At 43.8% G+C, this 22,582-nt stretch overlaps 1 protein-coding gene across 1 annotated transcript; it reads right to left on the bottom strand.

Annotated features, from left to right (window-relative positions):
• Positions 1–5,315: 5,315 nt before the first annotated feature.
• On the bottom strand, positions 5,316–16,777 carry LOC103747160 (zinc finger protein 852). Its single transcript, XM_008849494.3, has 4 exons — positions 16,511–16,777; positions 14,925–15,446; positions 11,475–11,640; positions 5,316–7,609 (listed from the first exon to the last, which is right to left on the bottom strand). Exons 1-4 carry the CDS (start codon positions 16,742–16,744, stop codon positions 6,159–6,161), a joined length of 2,373 nt encoding a protein of 790 aa, XP_008847716.1. The 5' UTR covers positions 16,745–16,777; the 3' UTR covers positions 5,316–6,158.
• Between the last annotated feature and the right edge of the window lie 5,805 nt (positions 16,778–22,582).

Raw genomic sequence — 22,582 nt, 5'->3', positions numbered from 1 at the left:
CTCGGAAAGCTTGGAAAGATTTCGACCACAACGGCCTTACCCACCAGCTAGAGCTGGGGATCGCAAAGTCTGGTCACCCCCAAAGTGCTACAAGAGGAGGCTCAAGACAAAGGCGAGTTCACGGTACCAGGGCGGCTGATCCGCCCGTGAGCGGACAGCAGCCGGGGGGGTCGGCCTGGCTGCCTGAGTTTGGACTGCGCCCCTCTCCCCCCAAGCCGGAACCCTCACACTTCTTAGAACAAAGCGGGTGAGCTGAGGAGCTGCGTCAGTGACTCGCGCCCAGTTCCTCCTACCCCTCTAGCCACGGGGAGGTCTCTGCCTCTCTGTGTCTTGGGCTGAGCCTTCAGGCTGACCAGCCCCTTCTGATGTGGCCCTTCTAGGCACGGGAAAGCTGGGCATCTCTATTTCCAGGCTGAGTGGTCATGTTGACCAGCCTTTCCTGACCTCTGTCCTGTCTCTTAGCATTCTTCCAACTTCCTAGCAGAATGTCCCATTAAGCACCGCTGCCAGCCCAAAGTTCCAAACTCCCCAACAAAATGGTCCAAATACATTAAATCCACTTGGTTAGGTTTATCAAAACACTATAGTGTCATATGCCTTTAATCCCACTACTCTGGAGGCAGAGGCAGGGGGATCTTTGTGAGTTTAAGGCAAGTGTGGCCTGTTAGGTTTTGGCGCACAGAATACAGGAACCATAGGAGTGAAAGAAAGTGACCATATCAGACCTTAACAGACTAGACTGTGCACAGCGAGGGGCATAGAAGCTGGTCAGAGTCTATGTATGAGCAGCAACTACAGGGGATTTTGAGGGGGGTCAGTTGCTACAGAGGAGATAGGGGCTGCAGAGGAGACTTATTTTTGGCCATTCTTGTGGTCTCTCTTGGGAGTCATCCATGTGGCAGGTCTGGATACTCAGGGGGAAAGAGGAAGTCACCAATATAGAACTGGATGGTCATGGGACCAGATGTTCTGTGATCAGGGGTCCTATATGTTGTGCAAATTTCCTTCAGACGACATAGTAAGTTCTAAGCAGCTAGGATTAGATAATGAGATCCTGTTTTGAGAGGAAGATACACACGTGGGCATGTGTGTGTGTGTGTGTGTGTGTGTGTAGAGAGCACGAGAGAGAGAGAGAGAGAGAGAGAGAGAGAGAGAGAGAGAGAGAGAGGGAGAGAGAGATGCAGACAGCAGAGGCCTGACTTGTGAGGTTTCAGAGCAGAAAAAGCACTCTATTGAAAACAGTAGCCATTCATGTGATATTTTGGCACAGAATCTGGCTGCATTCTGCCTTTATCATGAGAATTTGTAAGGCTAAATTAAAAAATAATAGACTAGCCGGGCATGGCGGCACATGCCTTTAATCCCAGCACTCAGGAGGCGCAGAGGCAGACTGATCTTTATGAGTTTGAGGCCAGCGTAGTCTACATAGCAAGTTACCAGCCAACTGCGCTACAGAGAGACCCTGTCTCAAAAAGGCCCAATAATAATAATAATAATAATAATAATAATAGACTAAATTTTTTGGTACAGGAAATTTCAAGACAACATAATGTTGTGTCTGTGGTATAGTTAATGATTACCTTTATGGAGGTCTACAAGGAAAATTAGTACAAACTAGGGCACAAAAAAATAAAAATGAGCAATTTGGAGAGGAAAAGAGCATTAGGAAGTTTAAGATTGTAGTCAATTCATGTGCCAAAAAATAGGCTATAATTGTTAAAGAGATTAGTGCCATTAAAAAGATGCCCCTTGCTCTAGGTTAGAACAATAGGAAAGGTGACTTGAAGTGCCGGGACTCAGGTTTGCGTTGCTTAGTGGGGGACCTACTGGCTTTGGGGCAGAGGGTCTGATTGGCAGTCATAAACTCTGGGACCTGTGTCTTCCCAGCAGGCCAATTTATTTTAAAATTCAGGTGGTTTTTATACATCCCAAGGAACTAGCAGTCACGTGGGATATGGCAGTCACATACAAAGATTTAGGGTACAAAGAAACAGGACATTTAGTCTGTTAGTTGGCGCCAGAAGGATTCTTAAACTTTTACTCATGGTTATCAATGCCCACCCAGTAATTTATTGGCTACAATGTTTTCTTTCTTAGAGCTAAAAGCATGGTGAACTTTTAGCTTTTAGCTCAGGAGTAAACCTTTAACCTGGCCTAATCTCTTAGCCAGGGATAGCTGAGTTGTTTGTTCAGGACAAGATGAGCTAAGGGTTGTTGACCAAGACTCTTTCCCGCAGAGCAGGGAGCGTGCAATTACGACCAGGCCGCTTTCTCCTGCCAGTCCAGCAGTGTTCTGTAAGACAGGGACTATCAGAGCCACTGTTTCCCAAGACTCTTTCCCGCAGAGCAGGGAGCGTGCAATTACGACCAGGCCGCTTCCTCCTGCCAGCCCAGCAGTGTTCTGCAAGGCAGGGACTATCAGAGCCACTGTTTTCAGTGCTCCTCCCTTTAGCAGAAAATGCAGCCTGGACCTGTAAGTTTTAGGCTCACCTCACCCTAGGGCCTGGCATCCTGGTTTCCTACATGAAGGAAGAGGACATCCAGCTAAACCTCTAACTTGTGAAAGAAGAAAGTCTAAGGGGTAGTTCCTAGAAAGAAACTACCTAGGGAAAATTTTCACAGCTTTAGCATACATAGGCTGCTGCAACTGTGGTCCAAGAGGGACAGAGTCTATCCTAAACTACTAACCAAATTTGGCAATGTCATTCACATGGTGTTGGTTTTGCAGACAAGAAAGATGCAAGATTGAGGGTCATGGATTCTTCCTCTGAGGTTTCAGAAAGTCTCTGAAGTCAGGCTTGTATGGCAGGACTAGAGTCACTGCAAGGAGTCCCTCAGAGGACATCATATGAAGCTGTGATGAAGCCTGGTTTGCAATAGAGACCCCTAGATACTGGAGATGCCAGAGCCATGTGGTGATTGCTAAAGAGAGCTGCATACACGGAATAGAACCAAACAAAGAGATGTGTGCTACAGACAGCAAAGCTGGAGGGGGCACAGCCACCTAAGCCCTTTGAAACTGAAGCTCCGGATACTACACATGGAGGTACAGGATTTGTTGTCTGCCTGGCTGGGTTTGTCTTGCCTTGGTCCAATATTTCCTTACTATGACTTCAATCCTCCCTTTTGGAATGGGGATGCAATATGAGACAGACCCTTTAGCCAACTAAGCTACAGAGCCACTCTTGGGGATGCAATATATAATGACACTGCATATTGGAAATACTTGATTTGCTTTTTATATTGCAGGGAGTGACATGTAAGAGACTGCCTTGAGTCTCAGAAGAGTTTGGACTTTGGAACAGTGTTCATACTATTAAGCACTATGAAGACTTTTGAAGTTAGATGTATTTTGCATCATGAGATGGCCATAAACTTATGGGGGCCTGGAGTGGAGTGTAGTGGTTGAATAAGTAAGATGTCCCCAGCGAACCATTGATCTCAGTTGGTGGTGCTATTTGAGAAGGCTATGGAACCTTTAGGAAGGGAGTATTGCTGGAGGAAGTGCGTCATTGGAGCAGGCTTTGAGTGTTCATAGCCTCACTTCATTTGTTATTTCTCTCTACTTCCTGTGTGTGGATGAAATGTGCTCATCCAGTTTCCTGTCGTGCTACACTGCCTGCCTGTTGCCATGTCTTCCCCACCATGATGAACTTTATCCCTCTGGAACTGTAGGACAAAATAAACTTTTCTAAGTTGCTTGAGATCACGGTATTTTATGACAATTTAAAAGTAATTAATAAAGGGGCTAATGAGATGGCTTGGTGGGTAAAGGTGCTTTGCAAAAAAGCCTGGTGGCCTGAGTTCAACTCCCAGGAACTCACATAAAAGTAGGAGACCCCAATTCCACCAAGTTCTCCTCTGACCTCCACACATATACCTATACTCACACAGCACATACACAGAATAACACAATACTACTACTACTTCTACTACTACGACAAAGACAGATTTAGGTTCAGTTCCCAACATCCACATTGGGTGGCTCACAACTATAACTCCAGTTCCAATTCCCCCAATGCCCTCTTCTTGTTTCTGTGGTGCATTGACACACATGCATGCAAAACACTCATACATATAAACGAAATCTTAAAAAACACACACGTGGCTGGAGAGATAGCTCAGCAGTTACAAAACACTGGTTGTTCTTGCAGAAGACTGGGGTTCGAATCCCAGCACCCACATGGCAGCTAACAACTGTCCGTAACTCCAGTTCCAGGGAATCTGACAGCCTCTTCTAACCTCAGAGGGCATTGCAGGACACGGGTGCACTTATGTACATGCAGGCAACACATGCATATACATAAAATAAAATTTAAAAAAATAGTTAATTGGGGACTGGTGTGATGGCTCAGCAGGTTAAGGCACTTATGACCAGGCCTGACAACATGAATTGAGTCTGTAAGACCCACACAGTAGAAGAACCAACTCCTGCAAGCTATTCTGTAACCTCCACATGAGTATACACACACACACACAAACCAAATAAATGTGAATTCAAAAAAAATTTTACATAAATGTTAAGTTCTGTTACATTATTTTACTTGTATCTTTTTTTTTTTTTTTTTTTTCTTGACAGGTTCTCACATGGCTTCCTGGAACTTGCTTACTTTGTAGATCACCAAAGTTGACCCTGACCTTACAGAGATCCAGTTGCCTCTGCCTCACAAGTGCTGGGACTACAGGCATATACCACCACATCAAGATGAATATCCTTCTACATTATGAATTTCGTGATGGAGCTATAACTATATGCTAGAACAGAAAACATCTTCACATTTTCCTCAAGAATATTTTTCAGAAATGCATGCACTGACCTGGGAAGATGGCTCAGTTGGTAAAGTGCTTGCCACACATACATGAGAACCCGAGTTTAGATTTTTAGCATATACATAAAAAGCCAGGTGTGGGGGTACACACCAGTAACTCTAGTATAGCCATGGAAGTCAAAGTCAACATGCCTTTGTGGTAAATTTTGCCTGTGCTGTTAACCTGCTTACTGAAGAACCAAGATGCAGTCAAGTTCAGAACTAAACTCAATGTGTACTACAATGTACACATCAGTGGGACACGATTACTCAATTCAGTAGGCACAAAAATAGTATCTATAAAAGTAACTGACACACGCTCCTGCTCACACACATCTATCAGCTTTCTGAGGCTGATATACCAATAGTTAAACTTCTAGGAATATCTATAGAAGAAATCAATGAGGCCACTGTATGTTATATCACATGCAGAGATGCATTCCAACCTTAGGAGCTTAGGGGAGAGGGGAATTTGTACATAATTTATGGATAATATTATATACACACACACACAAAGAAAATACAAGTTGGTATAAAAGTATACACATACTTAGAAGGGATTTAAACAGTTGTACCTTGGACCACCAGCTAACTCAAAGCAGGGAAATCAGATCAACAGAGCTTTAGGAGGGAAAAGCACTTAAAGAAGAAAGTCCTTAAGAAGTGAGATGGATCTTCAAGGTTATGGAGAAACACAAATTAACCAACAAAAAGAAAAAGAGGTTTTTGAGGGAACATAAGTGATAAGAAGCTATACAGTGATAAGCTTAAAAAATAAATGTAGAGCCAGACATTGTGGTGCATGCCTTTAATTCCAGCACTTGGAAGGCAGAGGCAGGTGGATGTCTGTGAGATAAGGCCAGCCTGGTCAATATAGGGAGTTCCAGACCAACTAAGGCTACAGGGAGACTGTCTAAAAACAAACAAAATAAATATGAGAGAGGAAAAAAGTAAATATAGAGACCCATAACCAAGAGGTAGGACAGATGAAGAGTCTTGTAGTATATCTTTGTCTAAATGGTGAAACGGAGAAGTTAGAATGAAGTAAAGGTGTAATTACCTCTGTGCTTGAAAAACACAAAGTCTAATTGTGGAATGCAAAACTACAGATTTTAAGATAATTTAAAAAACAAAAAGAGAAAGTGGTATATAAAATGTGTGGTCCTTACTTTCCCAACTGTGTGGTAGGAAAGGCTACTAAGATTCTGACTCTCCACCTTAGTGACCAAATGGAAAGCACTAAGCAATGGTTGAGTTTGAGTAATGATTCCAAGGGGAGAACAGGATGAACATCCTTCTTATAAACAAACTTAATCCAGAGTTTCTTGTTCTGCCTCAGGGACTCATGCCTTAAGGTATCGACAGAAGCAGATTTGAGGGCTTCTCCCCACTATGAGTTCGCTGGTGGTGATTAAAAGTGGAACGCTGACTAAACGCTTTCCCACACTCAATACACTCATAAGGTTTCTCCCCAGTGTGAACTCTCTGGTGCACAATAAGCTGTGAACTGTCACTAAAGGCTTTTACACAATCTTTACATTTATAGGGCTTTTCACCAGTATGGGTTCTCTGATGAACCATAAGGCTGGAGCTATAGCTGAAGACCTTCCCACATTTATTACATTCATAAGGTTTCTCACCAGTGTGAATTCTCTTGTGTATAATAAGATGAGAGTTTTGATTGAATGATTTTCCACAGTCATTGCATTTATAGGGCTTTTCACCTGTGTGAAGTTTCTGGTGCCGAATAAGGCATTTACTCAGACTGAACGCCTTACCACACTCACTGCATTCAAAAGGTTTTTCTCCAGTATGAATTCGCTCATGGTCAATGAGCTGAGAGTTCTGACTAAAGGCTTTCCCACATTTACCACATTTATATAGTTTTTCCCCAGTATGGAGACTCTGATGTCGAATAAGACACTTACTTCGACTAAAGGACTTGCCACACTCAATACATTCATAAGGCTTCTCCCCAGTGTGGATTCGCTGATGGTCAATGAGATTTCTGTTGGAACAGAAGATTTTCCCACATTCATTACACTTATAGGGCTTCTTACCAGTGTGAAGGACCTGATGTCGAATAAGACTTTTACTCCGAATGAATGCTTCCCCACACTCATTGCACTCATAACGTTTCTCCCTAGTATGGATTCTCTGGTGGTCAATGAGTTGGGAGCTCTGAGTAAAAGCTTTTGTACATTCATTGCATTTAAAAGGTTCCTCCCCATTATGGAGTCTCTGGTGCTGAATGAGATGGGAGCTGTCATGGTAAGTCTTCTCACACTCACTACATTCATAGGGTTTTTCCCCTGTATGGGTTCTGAGATGAACAATTAGCTGAGATGTCTGACAGAAGGTCTTCCCACACTGATTACATTCATAGTGTTTCTCTCCAGTGTGAATTCTCTGGTGGCCAATGAGGTGTGAACTCCGGTTAAACACTTGGCCACATTTATCACATTGATAGAACTTCTGTCTCTTTGGAACACCCTGATGTTCAACAGGACTAGAGCCAAGATATGGATGTTCCTCCATAACCTTATATTCCTTGTATCTGTCGTTTGTGTAATTTTTCTTATTCTCCTGTGTCATTTCCAAGAAATCACTTTCCAATTCACTCCCTTCTTCATCTGTGGGCTGCCCTTCCACCTGTACTAAAGGATCTTCACAGATGTCTCCAGCTTCTGGTCCCATAAGGGCCATTCCAAAGAGTCCCCTGGAAGAAATGTCAAGTGAATCTGATCCTTTAGGAATGTCCTGCTTTGGATTCAACTCAAAACTTTCCATCCTGTTCTTACCTATGGCCAAAAGAAACAAGAAAATACCTTTTATTCATTTTGTGCTTTGTAGCTGAAAAAAAAAAAAAAACCACAGTAGGGTTAAGGAATGAGACAAAACATTGAGAAGAAAGGGAATAGCTCCTTTTTTTTCTTCAAAGAATTAAAACAGATGGGGAAGATGGTTTATGGAGGAGAGTGGGAAGGAGAGATGAGGACAGAAATAATGAGCCAATACAGCCTATGTAGAAGGAAAGAATGGAAAGCAAGAGCCTAGATTGTGCAGCATGGTGCAATCTTTCAGACTCACTGTGATACTGTCCATGTAGTGAACTGATAAACCAAGTTCCACTCTACCATGATACTGTACAACTCCAGGTACCTCAAAAAAGATGGTAGGGAATGGGTATGGTGACACATGCCTTTAATTTCAGGACTCGGGAGGCAGAGGCAAGTGGATCCCTGTAAGTTCAAGGCCAGACTGGTCTATATGATGAGTTTCAGGTCAGCCAGGGCTACATAGAGAGATCATGTCTCAAAACAAAAGAAAACAAAACAACAACAACAACAACAAAGATGTTGGAAGAGGGAAAGTTGGTAAATATCACAGTTAAATGAAAGGAAGGAAGGAAGGGAGGGAGGGAGGGAGGGAGGGAAGGAAGGATGGAATAAAGGAAAGAGAGGGCAAAGTTGGTTGTGAGTTGATGAGAGATTTCTATTAGGAGAGTATGATGAGAACAGAATACAAAATGGTGAGACTTTGTGGCATGTCAATGAGAACATGTTCAGAACAGTGTTGAAGCAGATAGCAGAGCTAGAACACTGGACTGGATAAACACAGCTCTATGTTCCTTTAAGAATTAAAAGATGTATCAATAAACTGAAATGTGAATTAAGGTATGTCTTTGAGATCTTGGCTCTAAAATAATAAGGAAATTAAACAGTTAAATATTAGTCTGCAAATTTGGAGTCTGGAATGCAACAACTTGAAAAAGGTGCACTACTTATGGTTATCATTAAATGCCAACATGTTGATTCTTCTGAAACATGTTGCAACAAGGGCCAGGCCATCATACCTTTGGCAAATGAAACTTTAAAATGTCTGGGTCAGTAACTTCCATGTCCACCTTCTGTTAGGATGGCAACTGTCCTGAGCTTGCCAATCACAGGACAAGTCCCAGGCTTTGCATAGATAACTTCATATTCACAAATCTCAAACTACACTTTGAGTCAAGTGGCCAGGCACCAGAATCACCTAAGTATGTAACTTATCTGTAGTTTACTTTCAGCGTCAATTAACAATAAGCCAGAGACCACCAAAACACAGATGATACTAATCTCTGTACCAGTCAGGATCCCTCTCTAGGGAAATTCTAACCCAGGAACAGGGCAGAATTACAAGTGAGATCTAAAGCTGAATGATACATGGAGCCAAATGAAGCCACAAGGAGCCACAGCAAGTAGTAAGAATGAGGGAAACAAAAACAACTGAGGAGGAGCTATGGTAGGGACAGAAGTTTCAGAATTAAAATGGACAGCAGTGAAGGAGAGAGAACAGACACCCAGACAGCAGCTGCATCTGTCGCACTAGAACGCTGCTATAAAACTCATGTGCTTGTGCTGCTGGGTCTTTTGGGCTGCCCTGGGACACCACCTAGTCCCGTTTCTCATGCTCTAGTCTGACTACTTTGTTCTGAGTTCCCATTCCTGTAAGCGCTAAAGCATAAAGCTCTTTACTTCCAATCCACGAGGAACGCTTTCTTTCTTATAGCTGAGAAAACTCAAACTGGCTCCCTACTGTCAATCACTAAGGGAATAATGACTGACCTAGACATGATGGCGTACACCTTTCTTTTTTTTTTTTTTTTTTTTTGGTCTTTTTGAGACAGAGTCTCCCTGTAGCCCCAGATGTCCTGGAACTCACTATGTAGACCAGGCTGGCCTCGAAGTCACAGAGATCCACCTGCCTCTGCCTCCCTAGTGCTGGGATTAAAGGCGTGCGCCACCACACCTGGCTGCGTACATCTTTCTTTGATCCCAGCACTTGGGAGGCAGAGGCAGTCAGATCTCTGTTCTAGGCCAGCCTTAGCCTCATTTCCACAGTGAGTTCCAGCAGGCCAGCTGGGGCTACTGGGAGACCCCAGAGAGGAGAGAGAGGGGGGGGGGGAGAGAGAGAGAGAGAGAGAGAGAGAGAGAGAGAGAATATGAATATGAATAATGACCATTGTTAAAGCTAGATGAAGCACAGAAGTTCATTATACAGTTCTACTTTATCTTTGGAAATATTCATTATAAAAAGTTAAAGCAAAACAATAAAAGAATACAGTGAATAAGATGTACAGAGTGCAGACTTTTACTGGGGTAGAGAATCATTACCAAATGAGGTTGTGCTGTGCTCATTTCCCAGCACCAGATAGCTCCACTCAGACTCTTAGCCTCCTCCCTCCTCCTAGAGACTTCATTCCTTATGTGCTGGGAATGTTCTTCAGAAAGCACCGCAAGTGGTATCCGGTTAAACTGAGAACCGGAGTTTCTTCTGGCTTACTCTCTCTTCAATCTTTCTCTAGGAAAGCTCATCTGACCACATTCTCTCTGCCTCAGCTTCCTTAGTACCAACCAAGCCTGATTTAGGCTCCTGTCTTCTCATCTTGAACTCTGTTGAAAGCCTAGCTCTGTGCTTCCTCCTTCTTACAGCAGTGATCCTTCTGACTCTTATGGCTTTAACCATATTTCCCAGTTCTCACTGCTAAGATGCCTATCACAGAGCTGCATATTGAACTTTTCACTAGTGTGTTCCTTGACACCAAGTTCATTTTCTAAAATTTTTGTTTTTAACTGCCTTCCTTTCCTGAAATTCTATGTTCTGCCCATGACACTATCATTAACCATAACCATCAACTCATCATCCTTGGGTTCATCCTTCACATTTCTCTCATCTCTCTTTCCCCTTCCACCCACCCTCAATAGGCAACAGTCCTAGCCTTCTGTACTAGCCTTACTGTACTAGCCTTCTACAGAGCTCCCTATGATTCAATCCTCAACACTTTTCTCTGGCAAATCATCCTAAGATACTGTTTCTAATGTATCACTTTATAACCTTCTAAATCATTCTTGCCTCAGCCTCCAAGTCCCTATATAATAAGGCTCTAGTTCACAAAGACATAACTCTTCTTCATGATAGCCAAAGAAGCCCCAGATTAGAGTCTTTGCTTTTAGCCTGTCATAACTTGCTTGTTACTTTTATCTCACATTCAAAATTCTCCCCCACATTTTTACTATAAAATCTCCTACTACTTCCTCTACCTCACAATAGACTTTCATCTAATAATCTCCTTCCACAAGCCCATGTCATAACTGAGAACAGGTATCACCTATATGTAGGCTTTGTTCATGGTAGATTTTGTTTTATTTTCTTTGACACAGGGTCTTATTCTGAAGCTCAGGCTGGCCTGAAACTTACTATTTAGCCCAGGCTGGTCTCGAACTTTCAGCCAATCCTCTTGCCTCTGTCTTCTAAGTGCTGGGATGGCAGGTGTATAAGTCACCATACCCAGCTACATCTGAATGTAACTTAAGAGGTTGCTTCTTTTTACATGGATGATTGATTCTTTGGCATCTAGATTAACGCTTTAAGACAATCACATTGTTATCTTTATGATCCCCAGTAGTGTGTAGCCTATGGCATTTACTTAAGGAAAACATGGTAAATACATGTACAATTGGAGAATAAATAAAAGGATCAGATATGGAAACTAAGGAAGGAGGCCACCTAAAAGGGTAATAGGGGATTTCAATGGGGTGCAAGATGGGCTGATGAAAGAAGGTAACTCCAGAGAGCAGATGAGAAGAATGACTTGAGGCCAGAATTGGGGAGACAGGAGCTTACCAAAGTGCTTATTGGCAAGGTAGTGTGCTCTTGAGTGATAAGAAGGTTCCAAGTGGACTTCAAGGGCTGAACCCTGACTAGGTGTGGAGGTAGGAAACTGTTCAACCGCACTCAGAGCTGCTGTCTCCTTCAAATGTTCTTCCTGTTCCTGTGCTGGAGCTGAAACCTAGAGATAAGGAAACAGAATTCAAAAGAAAGTAGGGAACCCAGGCCAGATGTGGTGGATCTTTGTGAGTCTGAGGCTAGCCTGGTCTACATAGAGAGTTCCAGGCCAGCTGGGGCTACAAGGAGACTGTACTGGATATCTTTAGTGTCAACTTGACACACCTGGGTTGAGAGAGCCTCAATTGAGGAATTTCCTCTATTGGACTGGCCTGTGGCCATGTCTATGGGGCATCTTCTTGATTGCTGAGTGACGTGAGAGGGCCTAGCCCACTATGGGTGGTGCCACCCCTGGGCAGGTGGGCCTGTGTTGCATAAGAAAGTAGGCTGAGCAGGGGCCAGGGGAGCAAGCCAGTAAGCAGCATTCCTCCACAGCCTGTGCTCCAGTTCCTGCCTCTAGGTTTCTGCCCTGAGTTCCTACCCTATTGAATTGTGACCTGGAAGATGTACGATAAAATAAACAATTCCCCCTCAACTTGGTACTGGTCAGAGTATTTTGTCACAGCAACTGAGAAACAAACTAGAACAGAGACCCTGTCTTAAAAATACAAAAAAAAGAAAAAAAGAAAGTAGGGAACACAAATTTCTACTGCCACCTCTAGGAGAAAAGCATGGGAAAAGAGAAGGCCCAGATAGTCCTTCCAGCACTACCTTAAGCCTACTGGAAGAATATGAAGCTTGTAATGCTCCCTGACCTCCCTCTGTTGACCCTCTTTGTAGGAGCTTGAGGACCAGACTCTATAGACAATTCCACTCTGGGGCAAGTCTCTGAACACAAATTTGTTTATAAAGATCTATGTAAGGCCCATAAGATGGCTCATGGCAAAGGTACCTGCTGCCAAGTCTGAGGACCTGAGTTCTATCTTTAGGATCCATATGGTGGATCCTGAAAGTTGTCTTTTAACCTTCACATGTGCACGTGGCACACACATATACATACACACACACAACTGTTTTTGAAGGAAAAAAAAAAGAACTATGTAGAAATGACAGGAACGATCCAGTACAATCATTAGGCCTTAGTACTGTGTGCAGTTGTATGTGCATAAATAATGCTACTAAAGGTAACAGCTGAAGCAATGCCCTAGAACCATGACTGACAAACCTTAAGACAGCTTTTCTAATTTCCCTCAGCATAACTGTCTCCTCACTCTGGCCATGGTGGAGCACGCTTATAATCCCAGCACCTGGGAGATAGAGGAGAGAAGATGAGTTCAAGGATAGTCTTGGTTAGATAAAGAGCTCAAGGCCAGCTTGGACTACATAACACCATGTCTCAAAAGGAACAAAAACAAAATGTCTCCTCTTCAGAGAAGCCTTTTTTTAAAATTTTTATTTTTGTCTTTTTGAGACTCTCCCTGTAGCCCCAGCTGTCCTGGGACTCACTATGTAGATCAGGCTGGTCTTGAACTCACAGAACTCCACCAGCCTCTGCCTCCCAGGTGCTGGGACTAAAGGCGTGTGCCACCATGCCCGGCCCCAGAGAAGCCTTCTTTAATCACAGTGACAAACCAGGAATGATTACTCTCTTAAATTACTTGATTATATTGTCTATATAATACATTAATCTAATTTATATTCTTTTTTGTTTTATTTTGTTTTTTGAGACAGGTTCTCCCTGTACCTTCAGCTGGCCTGGAACTCACTATGTAGACCTGATGCACTTAGTTTCGAAGAACTGAAAACACCTCGGAGGATTCCACTGTACATCTCACCTTCACCTACTGTCAAAAAAATAGTTCTTTTTAGAGACATTAGGAGCAGAAAATCCAAACAAAGCCCATGTACAAGCTCAGTTACTCTGGCACATACAGAGTACTGCATGAGGTAAAAAGTAACTCCTTTAATAAACTATGTTGAGTTTTCCCTATTTGGTTACTTCATTTGCTGGGATATTAGGGCACTCTGCCATTTGTTTACTTATTAATTAATTAATTAATTTATATATTTATATGTTTTTTTGGTTTTGTCCTGTTTTTTGAAACAAAGTATCACTACATAGTCCTGGCTGGTCTGGAACTCACTATATAGACAAGGATGGTCTTGAACTCTCAGCGTTCCACTTGCCTCTGCCTCCTGAGTGCTGGGATTAAAGCACACCCAACCACTCTCTCCATTAGTGGATACTTTACCACCTTAATGGTAGGACCAGAAGGTTTTCTAGGATCTGTACTTACCAAATTGTCTACTGGATAGTTCTTTGAGTCTCTGTGTGCAAGTGTGTGAGTGTGTGTGTGTGTGTGTGTGTGAGTGTGTGATTTTCTTTCTTTTGCTTGTTTGTGTTTATGGTGTATGTGCTTGCGTGCGTGCGTGCGTGCGTGCGTGCGTGTGTGTGTGTGTGTGTGTGTGTGTGTGCAGGTGCACATGCACATGTGTGCAGAGTCCAGAGGATAACTTCAGCTGTCTTTCCTGCTTAGGCACCACACTTTGGGTGTGTATCTACATATTCATAATGACACATTACAAAATCTGAGTTCTAAGAATCTGAGTGGCCTGTGACCGTGTATATCAGTGTTCAAGCAGCAAAGCAGAACCAGTAGATGTATGTCTATAATGAGGTTTATTGCTGATAAATGGCTAATGTGATGCTTGAAGGTCAGGAACCCATGTGACTGAGTCCTAGATCAAGTACTAGAACTGTACCAGGATTTAATTGTCAGTGAATCATAAGGTTGTGCTATCACATTGTGGTTACGTTCTGTCTTCTGCCCAAACTCAGAGCTACCATACTGAAGAGCATTTATCATCACTTATAAGAATCAACCAGGGCTGGGAAGATGGCTCAGTTAATAAAACATTTTCCCCTTAAATATGATTACCATGAGATCCTCAGGATCCATGTTTTTAAAAAAGCCAGGCATAGTAGGATGTGCCTGCAAGTCCAACACTGGGGAGGTGGATTTACTTGGACCTGGCCAACCTAGCCTAATCATTGATTCTCAAGACAGTGAGAGACCCTGCCTCAAAAACCAAGGTGGACAGCATTGAGGAACAGTACTTGAAACTGTTCTCTGGCCTCCACAAAGATGTACACACATTTACATACACCTGCCTGTGCCTGTCCCCCAAACACACATGAACACACACATATACAAAACTGATTCTGAGCTTCGCTGGGATTTTTATTTTTGTTTATGGCTTGGAGTACAAAAAAACTCCTATCAATGGAATGGGTTGGGGAATCTTAAAAGCACCAGCCTAAAGTATAGGGGATGGAGAATGCTTATTCCCAGGCTAGTCCAAGTGTAGAGAACGGTTCTAGATGACAATGTAGACTCCACTGCTTACCTCTACGGATCCACTGAGGTATCTCTGGAAATCCTCCACCACAGCCACAGCCTCTTCACCAGTCTCAGGGTGATGGAGCTGTACCCAGGTCTGGATCTCCCTGGGCAGGATGCTCAGAAACTGCTCCAGCACCAGTAGTTCCAGGATCTGCTCCTTGGTATGGACCTCTGGCATCAGCCACCAGTGGCAGAGTTCCCTGAGCCGGCTTAGTGCCTCCTGAGGCCCAGACATCTCATGGTAACACAACTGTCTGAAGTACAGCCGGAAGATTTCACAGACAGGAGGGTGGTTCTTCTGGAAACTGCAGCCCTGCCCCCAGGTCTGGCTTCCTGGCTCCTTCTTCACAGTCAAGTGCCCCTCCTGTTTCTGATACACAGCACTCCTGGAGATGAGACCTAAAGTTCCCCTGTCCTCCATGGTCACTGTGATCCCCACTACAGCAGGTACAGTGAAAATGATGGCTTGTACTTCAGAGTTCAGGAGCTGTTTTTCAGTCGAGAAAGGAATTGATGGGAGTGTCATCTACAGAAACATGAAGAGAACAGAGTCTTGGCGTATTCAATCCAAGGCTGATAAGACTCTGCAGCTAATTTTCTCCAAATGACTCCCTGTCTCAAACCTTCAGGATAAAAACTAAATGTTTATGCTTGGCATTCAAAGCCTCTCACAACCCAGCCTTAGACCTGTCTCAGCCAACTCCCAACCACCATTCTCCTCAAGTACCTGAAAACCAACCAAACAACAACAAAAAAAATCAGCAATGGTCTCCAGTGTGGGAGTATGCAAAAGTCCCATAGGATGCTAAAGAAAATACTGATTACTGAGTGATTTAACTCTCATCTAATACATTCTACAGTATGAAATGAAATTCACATAGTATGTTTAATTTTTGAATAAACTTGTGCTGGGACTATAGGTTCGAGATGCTTCAACTGGCAGAGATGCACAGTTTGGGACTAACAGAAACAGAAAAACCAAACACACATTGTTTCCCCTCCACCTCCCCTTCTTTCTCTCAACTTTTTTTTTTTTTTTTTTTTTTTTGGTCTTTTTGAGACAGGGTCTCCCTGTAGCCCCAGCTGTCCTGGAACTCACTATGTAGACCAGGCTGGCCTTGAACTCACAAAGATCCATCTCACCTGCCTCTGCCTCCCAAATGCTGGGATTAAAGGCGTGTGCCACCATGCCTGGCTCTTTCTCTCAACTTTTGACAAAGTCTTACTCATCTGTCAAGACCCAGAGCAAATATCATTTCTCTTGAAGGATTTCCGGGTTCCTAGTCGTGTCACTGTGTGTGTGCATGACAGGGACACAGATTCAGGAAACGAATGTGGTTAACTTAGCTAACAGAAAGTTGGGGGAAAACTTATGGTTGATGAATACATATATATTTTGAAAATCAGCACCTTAGTGCTGTGCGGCGGCTCCAAACCCCAGAATTAGGAATCCCCGGGGACAGTTTCCTCTGAGCTTGTGTCTTTCAAGAATGGAGATGAACTAGCTGTGAACTCGGCGCACACACATGACATGAGGCCACTTTCCGGCGGCCTTTCCGATCCGCATGCTCTGCGCTCGCGTGGCCTCACCTGCCCAGAGCGCCGGGGTGCACCGGACCCTCCGCTGACACTCGCCTCCCTGCAATTCCCGCGCCAATCTTGCTGGAGCCGCTCACCTGGCGGCGTCTGCCCCGAGCATCGTTGACACACAGACGCCGAACCAGGCGGTGAGACCGGACGGATCCGCCTCCCGCCGGCGCCCCGGGCCCCCCACCCCCGGCCTTGCGCCCCTGCCGGCAGCACCTCCCTCCGGCCGGCCTGCATGTGCGACAGTCGCACACCTACAGGCGCTAAAGAAATGACCACAATGGCGACGTAGGAAATGCCAGACGCAACTTCCGGTTTCTACGGGATTCTGGAAGTCTCAGTTGCCAAGGAGGACGTAGCCATGGTTACTGAGACTTTCTCCAGAGAGGATCTGGGCAGCAGGGAGGCTTGACTCTGAGCTTCAATTCATATTCCAAGGACCTCATTGTAGACACAAAAAGACCAAAAGTAAAAAAAAGCAAAACCTCCCACTCCCCAGCAATCAGACCTTGACCGCTTGGAGTCTGACCTGATGATTCCCTACACAATCAGAGCCGAATTCCTAATGGCCCCTGGTACCTCACCTCAAATGGCTAGTCTGTGGGAGGACAAATAGTGTTCTAGAATTTACTGCCTAACCAGATAGTGAACAACCCACCTTAGTTATCTACATATAAAAAGGGTACTGTTCCCTGAAGGCATTGGGCTTCTCTCAGAATTTAACTGATTTGTTTCTATGGGCCACACAGTGTATATTCTTCATTAAAACGTTTTTGATAAAGTCTACCTGTAGCCCCAGCTGATCTGGAACTCACAGAGATTCACCTGCCTCTGTCTCCCGAGTGCTGACGTTAAAGGTGAGCACCACCACACTGGCTATAAAATTTTTTTTTAAATATTTTATTATTTTTATTTTATATTTATGCGTGTAATTGCCTGCGTGTAGGTAAGTGCACCTCTGTCATGCAATGCCTGCAGAGAACAGAAGAGACTGTCGGATCCCCTGGAACTGGAATTATGGACAGTTGTTAGCTGCCATGTGGGTCCTGGGATTCGAACCTGGGTCTTCTGCAAGAATAGTCAGTGTTCTTATCCGCTGAGCCATCTCTCCAGCGCCGCCCCCCCCCCCGATTTTTTAAACCATTCTAGTCTGGCAAATACTTTTTACTCCAGTGCCTTGGGCTCATCAAATCCACATTTATGGGCCCAAATGTCACAATTTCTGGGCCTGCTTCTTCCTGTATACAATGGCATGCCTGGTGCTCACTGCATTGACTCACAGATTGGTCATCACATATGATAGAACTGAAAATGATCTGAACGCCCCAGACCTTTGCTTGGTAGTGTCTCTGTGTTAACTCATTCATTGCTAACAGTCTCACAAGGTCCACACTTTGCATTTTTCAGATGGGAAACAGGTTCAGGTGGACTATACCCAGACCCCCAGGTCACTAGGAGAGGAAGAAGCAGAGCTGTGATATGTGTGTGATGTGTGCGATTGCCAACTTGACAGAGATCTGCCTGTCTCTGCCTCTGAAGTGTTGGAATTAAAAGGCTTGAGCCACCATGCCCGGCAAATCCCCTTTCTAAATGTATATTTTAGGGATTCAGTTCCTCCAGAGAATCCCGACTAATATAGTTGTTCAGCCTGGCTTTGAATTCCTGGGCTCAGATAGATCTCCTGTTTGGGCTTCCAAGTAGCTGGAAATAAAGGTGAGCACCACTGAGCCCAGCTACAGAATATTGATTGATCCAGGGGCCCATACCAGAATTGGGATGCTATATCGTGTCTTAAGTGACTCTGAGCAAATTACTTAGCTTCCTGTGCTGTCACTGCAGTGCAACTTGATGAGTGTCCCTCAGAGACTTGTGGAGAGGGGACATACTTAGGTGCAGCCTAGTTCTAAATGTGTATCTCAGAAAAGAATTTCAGGGGCTGAGGAGATGGCTCAGTGGTTAAGAGCCCAGCTGCTGTTGCAGAGGACCTAGGCACCCACATGGCAGCTAACAACCATCTGTAACTCCAGTTCCAGGGGATCTAACGCCTTCTGACCTCCACTGGCATTTGCATGACACAGGTGCACTTACATAGATGCAGAGAACACACTCATATACATAAAATAAAAATAATAAAAAATTTTTTTGGTCTTTTTGAGACAGGGTCTCCCTGTAGCCCCAGCTGTCCTGGAACTCACTATGTAGAACAGGCTGGCCTTGAACTCACAGAGATCTGCCTGCTTCTGCCTCCAGAGTGCTGGGATTAAAGGCGTGGCCACCACACCTGGCCAAAATATTTTTTTTTAAACATAAATACTTTTTTGAAAGAAAAGGATTTCAAAATGAGTCAAAGTGAACCAAAGTTAGGAAGTTATTGATTAAACAGTAAAACAAGATGGCCTTAAAGACAACCAAGTATCACTGAGATGTGCCTCAGTAGAGCAACGATATTTGTGATTTGGAGGTACTGAAGCTATTTGCCAGCAGTTAGGTTTATTAGTGAAAAGATATGCTGTCATACTCCTTTTTCTTATCTACAGAATTATTTCCTTGATGGGGAGACTAAAGATACATTGTGCAAGCTGGGTGGTTGGTGGCACACGCCTTTAATCCTAGCACTCAAGAGGGAGAGGCAGGAGGAGCTCTGAGAGTTCAAGGCCAGCAGTTTTAAGTGTATATGTGTTTTTATTTATTTTTAATTTTTTTGTTTGTTTATGGTCTTTTTGAAACAGGGTCTCCCTTTGGCCCCAGCTGGCTTTGAACTCACAGAGATCTGCCTGCCTCTGCCTCCCAAATGCTGGGACTACAGGTTTGTGCCACCATGCCTGTTTTTTTTTTTTTTTAATTTTGTGTATGTATGAGTGTACTGCCTACGTGTGTGTAAGTGCACCCGTGTCATGTAATGCCCACAGAGGTCAGAAAAGGCATTAGAATTCCCCTGGAACTGAAGTTATGGACAGTTGTTAGCCACCATGTGGGTGCTGTGAAGACCCAGGTCCTCTGTAAGAACAGCCAATGCTCTTAACTGCTGAGCCATCCCTACAGCCCCAAGACCCTCCTAATTTGAAGGACCACCAAGGAAAGGAGTTAAGTTGATCTTGAATCAGGTCTGTAGCAGGAAGGTTTTATTTTTTAAAGCACAATATAACCCCATTCAACTGATCTGTGGCGATGGGCTCAGAGTCACATAGCCCTGGACATCTGGTCTAAATGAAGTTGGGGGTATGTCAGCATCTTCTTTGTTTAAAAAAACTAATCTGAAAATATGGAGAGGGTCTGAAGTATCACCCCAGGAACAGATAAAAAAGGGAAGATCCAAGTATCATTCCATTATTCCCAATTCTGGGATCCCCTTTTCACCCAAAGGGAGCTGTCCAGTTTCTGCCCAATAAAAACCTTTACTGTCACTTTCTCTGAATTTCAAACTTCTTTCTTTCCTAGATGGTCAAGTCTTTGTCCATTTCTTGGAATGAATCCACACCCCTAGACACCTCTACTTTACTACATCAAATATTATAAAATTCCATTATAATTTCACACAGTTTTGACAATTTGTCAAATCATCTTGTGAGACAGACCAGGATCCAAGATGGGTCAATGATAGGCAGGACTATACCTTGACCAGTACTGCTTAGTTATACATATCTGTTGCCCTCTATTTAAACATACTCTGTCACTACCTGGAAGATGGACTTGGAGGTCATTGAAACTCTATGTCTCTTCCAATATGGCCAGATCAAATAAACCTCCTTTCTCTGCTTCTCACTATTACCTTTTTGTTAACTGGCCTATTGAGAATGAGTGACCAACGTAGCATATTAGGATTGTCAGAGCCCAGACTCTGACCCCATCAACTCAATATACAGCTGAGAGTTGAGAATTCTAGCATAATAAACAAAATTTGCTGTTAAGTTTGCCTACATGGACAGTGTTGAGATCAGGCTAAGTGCTACTCAGTTACTCCATGTTATATAAAACAGTGTTTTTTCAGGAGCTGGAGAGATGGTTCAGTGGATAAGAGCACTGGCTAGGCTGCTCTTGCAGAGGACCCAGGTTCAGTTCCCAGCACCTACATGGAGGCTAACAATCACCTGTAACTCTAGCTTCAGGAGACCTGAAGCCCTCTTCTGACCTCTGTAGGCCTTTGCACACACATAGTGTAGTTACATACACACAAGCAAAGCATTCATACACATAAAAATAAACTCAAAACTGATTTTTCAGACTGCATATTGCTCTAGGATACTTCATTTTAAAAGCAGCTTTTGAGCTGGGCATGGTGGTGCATGCCTTTAATCCCAGCATTTGGGAGGCAGAGGAAGAAGCCAGCATGGTCTACATAGTAAGTTTCAGGTCATCTGGGGACTACAGGGAGACCCTGTCTCAAAAAAGACCCCCCCCAAAAAAAAGATAAAAAGAAAAAAGCAACTTTTGATTCCATTTTGAGGGAGAAGAATAACTGTAGTCCCCACCCCCAGCAGACTGACAGAAATGAAGATATTCTAATGAAACTTGTGTCTCTCAATCTGACCATCAGACTGTTGAAACAGTAGATCCCAAAGAAGTGGGAATTTCCCCAGGATGCCATGCTGAGAAGGAAAAGGCACCAGCCAGAGGGTGAAAGATTTCACACAGTTCTAACAACTTGTCAGATCACCTTACAGGATGAGACTGAAGCCCCAACAAGGTGTCGGGAACCACACCTTGACCAGGACTGTCTTTTTATTTATTATTTTTATTTTATTTTATGTGTATGAATATATTGCCCACGTGTATGTAAGTGTACCCATGTTATGCAATGTCTGTGGAGGTCAGAAGAGTGCATTGGATCCCCTGGAACTGAAGTTACAGGTGGTTGTTAGCTGCCATGTGGGTGGTAGGAACCAAACCCAGGTCCTTTGCAGGAGCAGCCAGTGTATTTAACTGCTGAATCATCTCTGCAGCCTCTGCGGGGCACACAGCATATATCTGGCCTCATTTTCACCAGGACCCTGAAGATGGACTTAGATCTCTCTGTCCTTCATCCCAACGTGGCAACACTGAATAAATCTCCTTTTATGTTTTCTACTATTAATTTGGCTCTCAATTAGTTTATCGAGGATGAGTGACTGAACCTGGCTATGACCCTTCAAGTTCAGAGAAAACTAAACCATTTTGTAGGCATCACCCATCCAGCACAGATTGATAAATGACTTATTCTTTGGTACAGAAAGGGAGTCATTCTATAAGTTTATTGGGGTGAATTGAGGCTGTAGGTACATATGGGCATATTAAAATCATATCCGGGAAACTAGGCCCAAGAACTTTCAGACACTGCCATGGCACAGCCCCACACCAACCTATCTGGTAACTGGTGTTTACATCAAGGACTGAAGACTCCCCAGCTGTTCTGGAGCCTTGGCTCAGCTAGGTCCTCTGATGTTGACACAGCCTACTAAACTGCCTTGTCTGTCCAACTGTTTGTACTTCTGGACCTGGACCTGACCTGCCATTTCTGTCTTTTGAATCCATTTCCTGTGCTTGTGTCCTGATTTAGACTTTCTACGTCACAGCTGAGCTCCATCAGCTCCAACAGATACTCCCTCCCAGCACTGGTCTGGTTGTTACTAATGCAGACCTCTTTCTCACCCCACTTCTGAAACCTCTTGAATTCTGCTGTAACTTTTTTTTTTTTAACTTTTATTTTGTGTATGAATATATTGCCTGCATGTGAATACACCCGTGTCATGCAATGCCTCAGAGGTCAGAAGAGGGCCTTGGATTCCCCTGGAACTGGAGTTAAGGAAGGTTCATAGCCACCATGTGGGTGCTGGGAATTGAACACGGGTCCTCTGCAAGAGCAGTCAGTGCTCTTAACCAATGAGCTAGCTCTCCAGCCCCCTGCTGTAACTTCTTTAACTTGTATTCATTCTGTAATATACATACATATACATGTGTGTGTTTGTGTGTATGTATGCATGTATTTACTGTGTGTTGTGTGATATGAGAGTTAATATTAGTGATTAGGAGGGGAAAAAATAACCTGCTTTCTCCTCAGCCAGGCTAATATAGGCAGTTTATATGATAAATTGCTGCTGA

This window comes from Nannospalax galili, unplaced genomic scaffold, assembly GCF_000622305.1.
Source record: "Nannospalax galili isolate Female #2095 unplaced genomic scaffold, S.galili_v1.0 scaffold443, whole genome shotgun sequence".
NCBI classification, from domain to species: Eukaryota; Metazoa; Chordata; class Mammalia; order Rodentia; family Spalacidae; genus Nannospalax; species Nannospalax galili.
Note: the sequence above shows the minus strand (reverse complement) of the source record. Positions and strands in the feature narration are given on the sequence as shown.

Coding starts and splice junctions, on each gene's coding strand:
- LOC103747160 (XM_008849494.3), bottom strand. CDS start 16,744: ATGCAGGCCGGCCGGAGGGAGGTGCTGCCGGCAGGGGCGCAAGGCCGG. Junction 15,447..16,510: donor CACCCCGGCGCTCTGGGCAG/GTGAGGCCACGC, acceptor ATGTTTCTGTAG/ATGACACTCCCATCAATTCC. Junction 11,641..14,924: donor ACCTCAGTGGATCCGTAGAG/GTAAGCAGTGGA, acceptor CCTTATCTCTAG/GTTTCAGCTCCAGCACAGGA.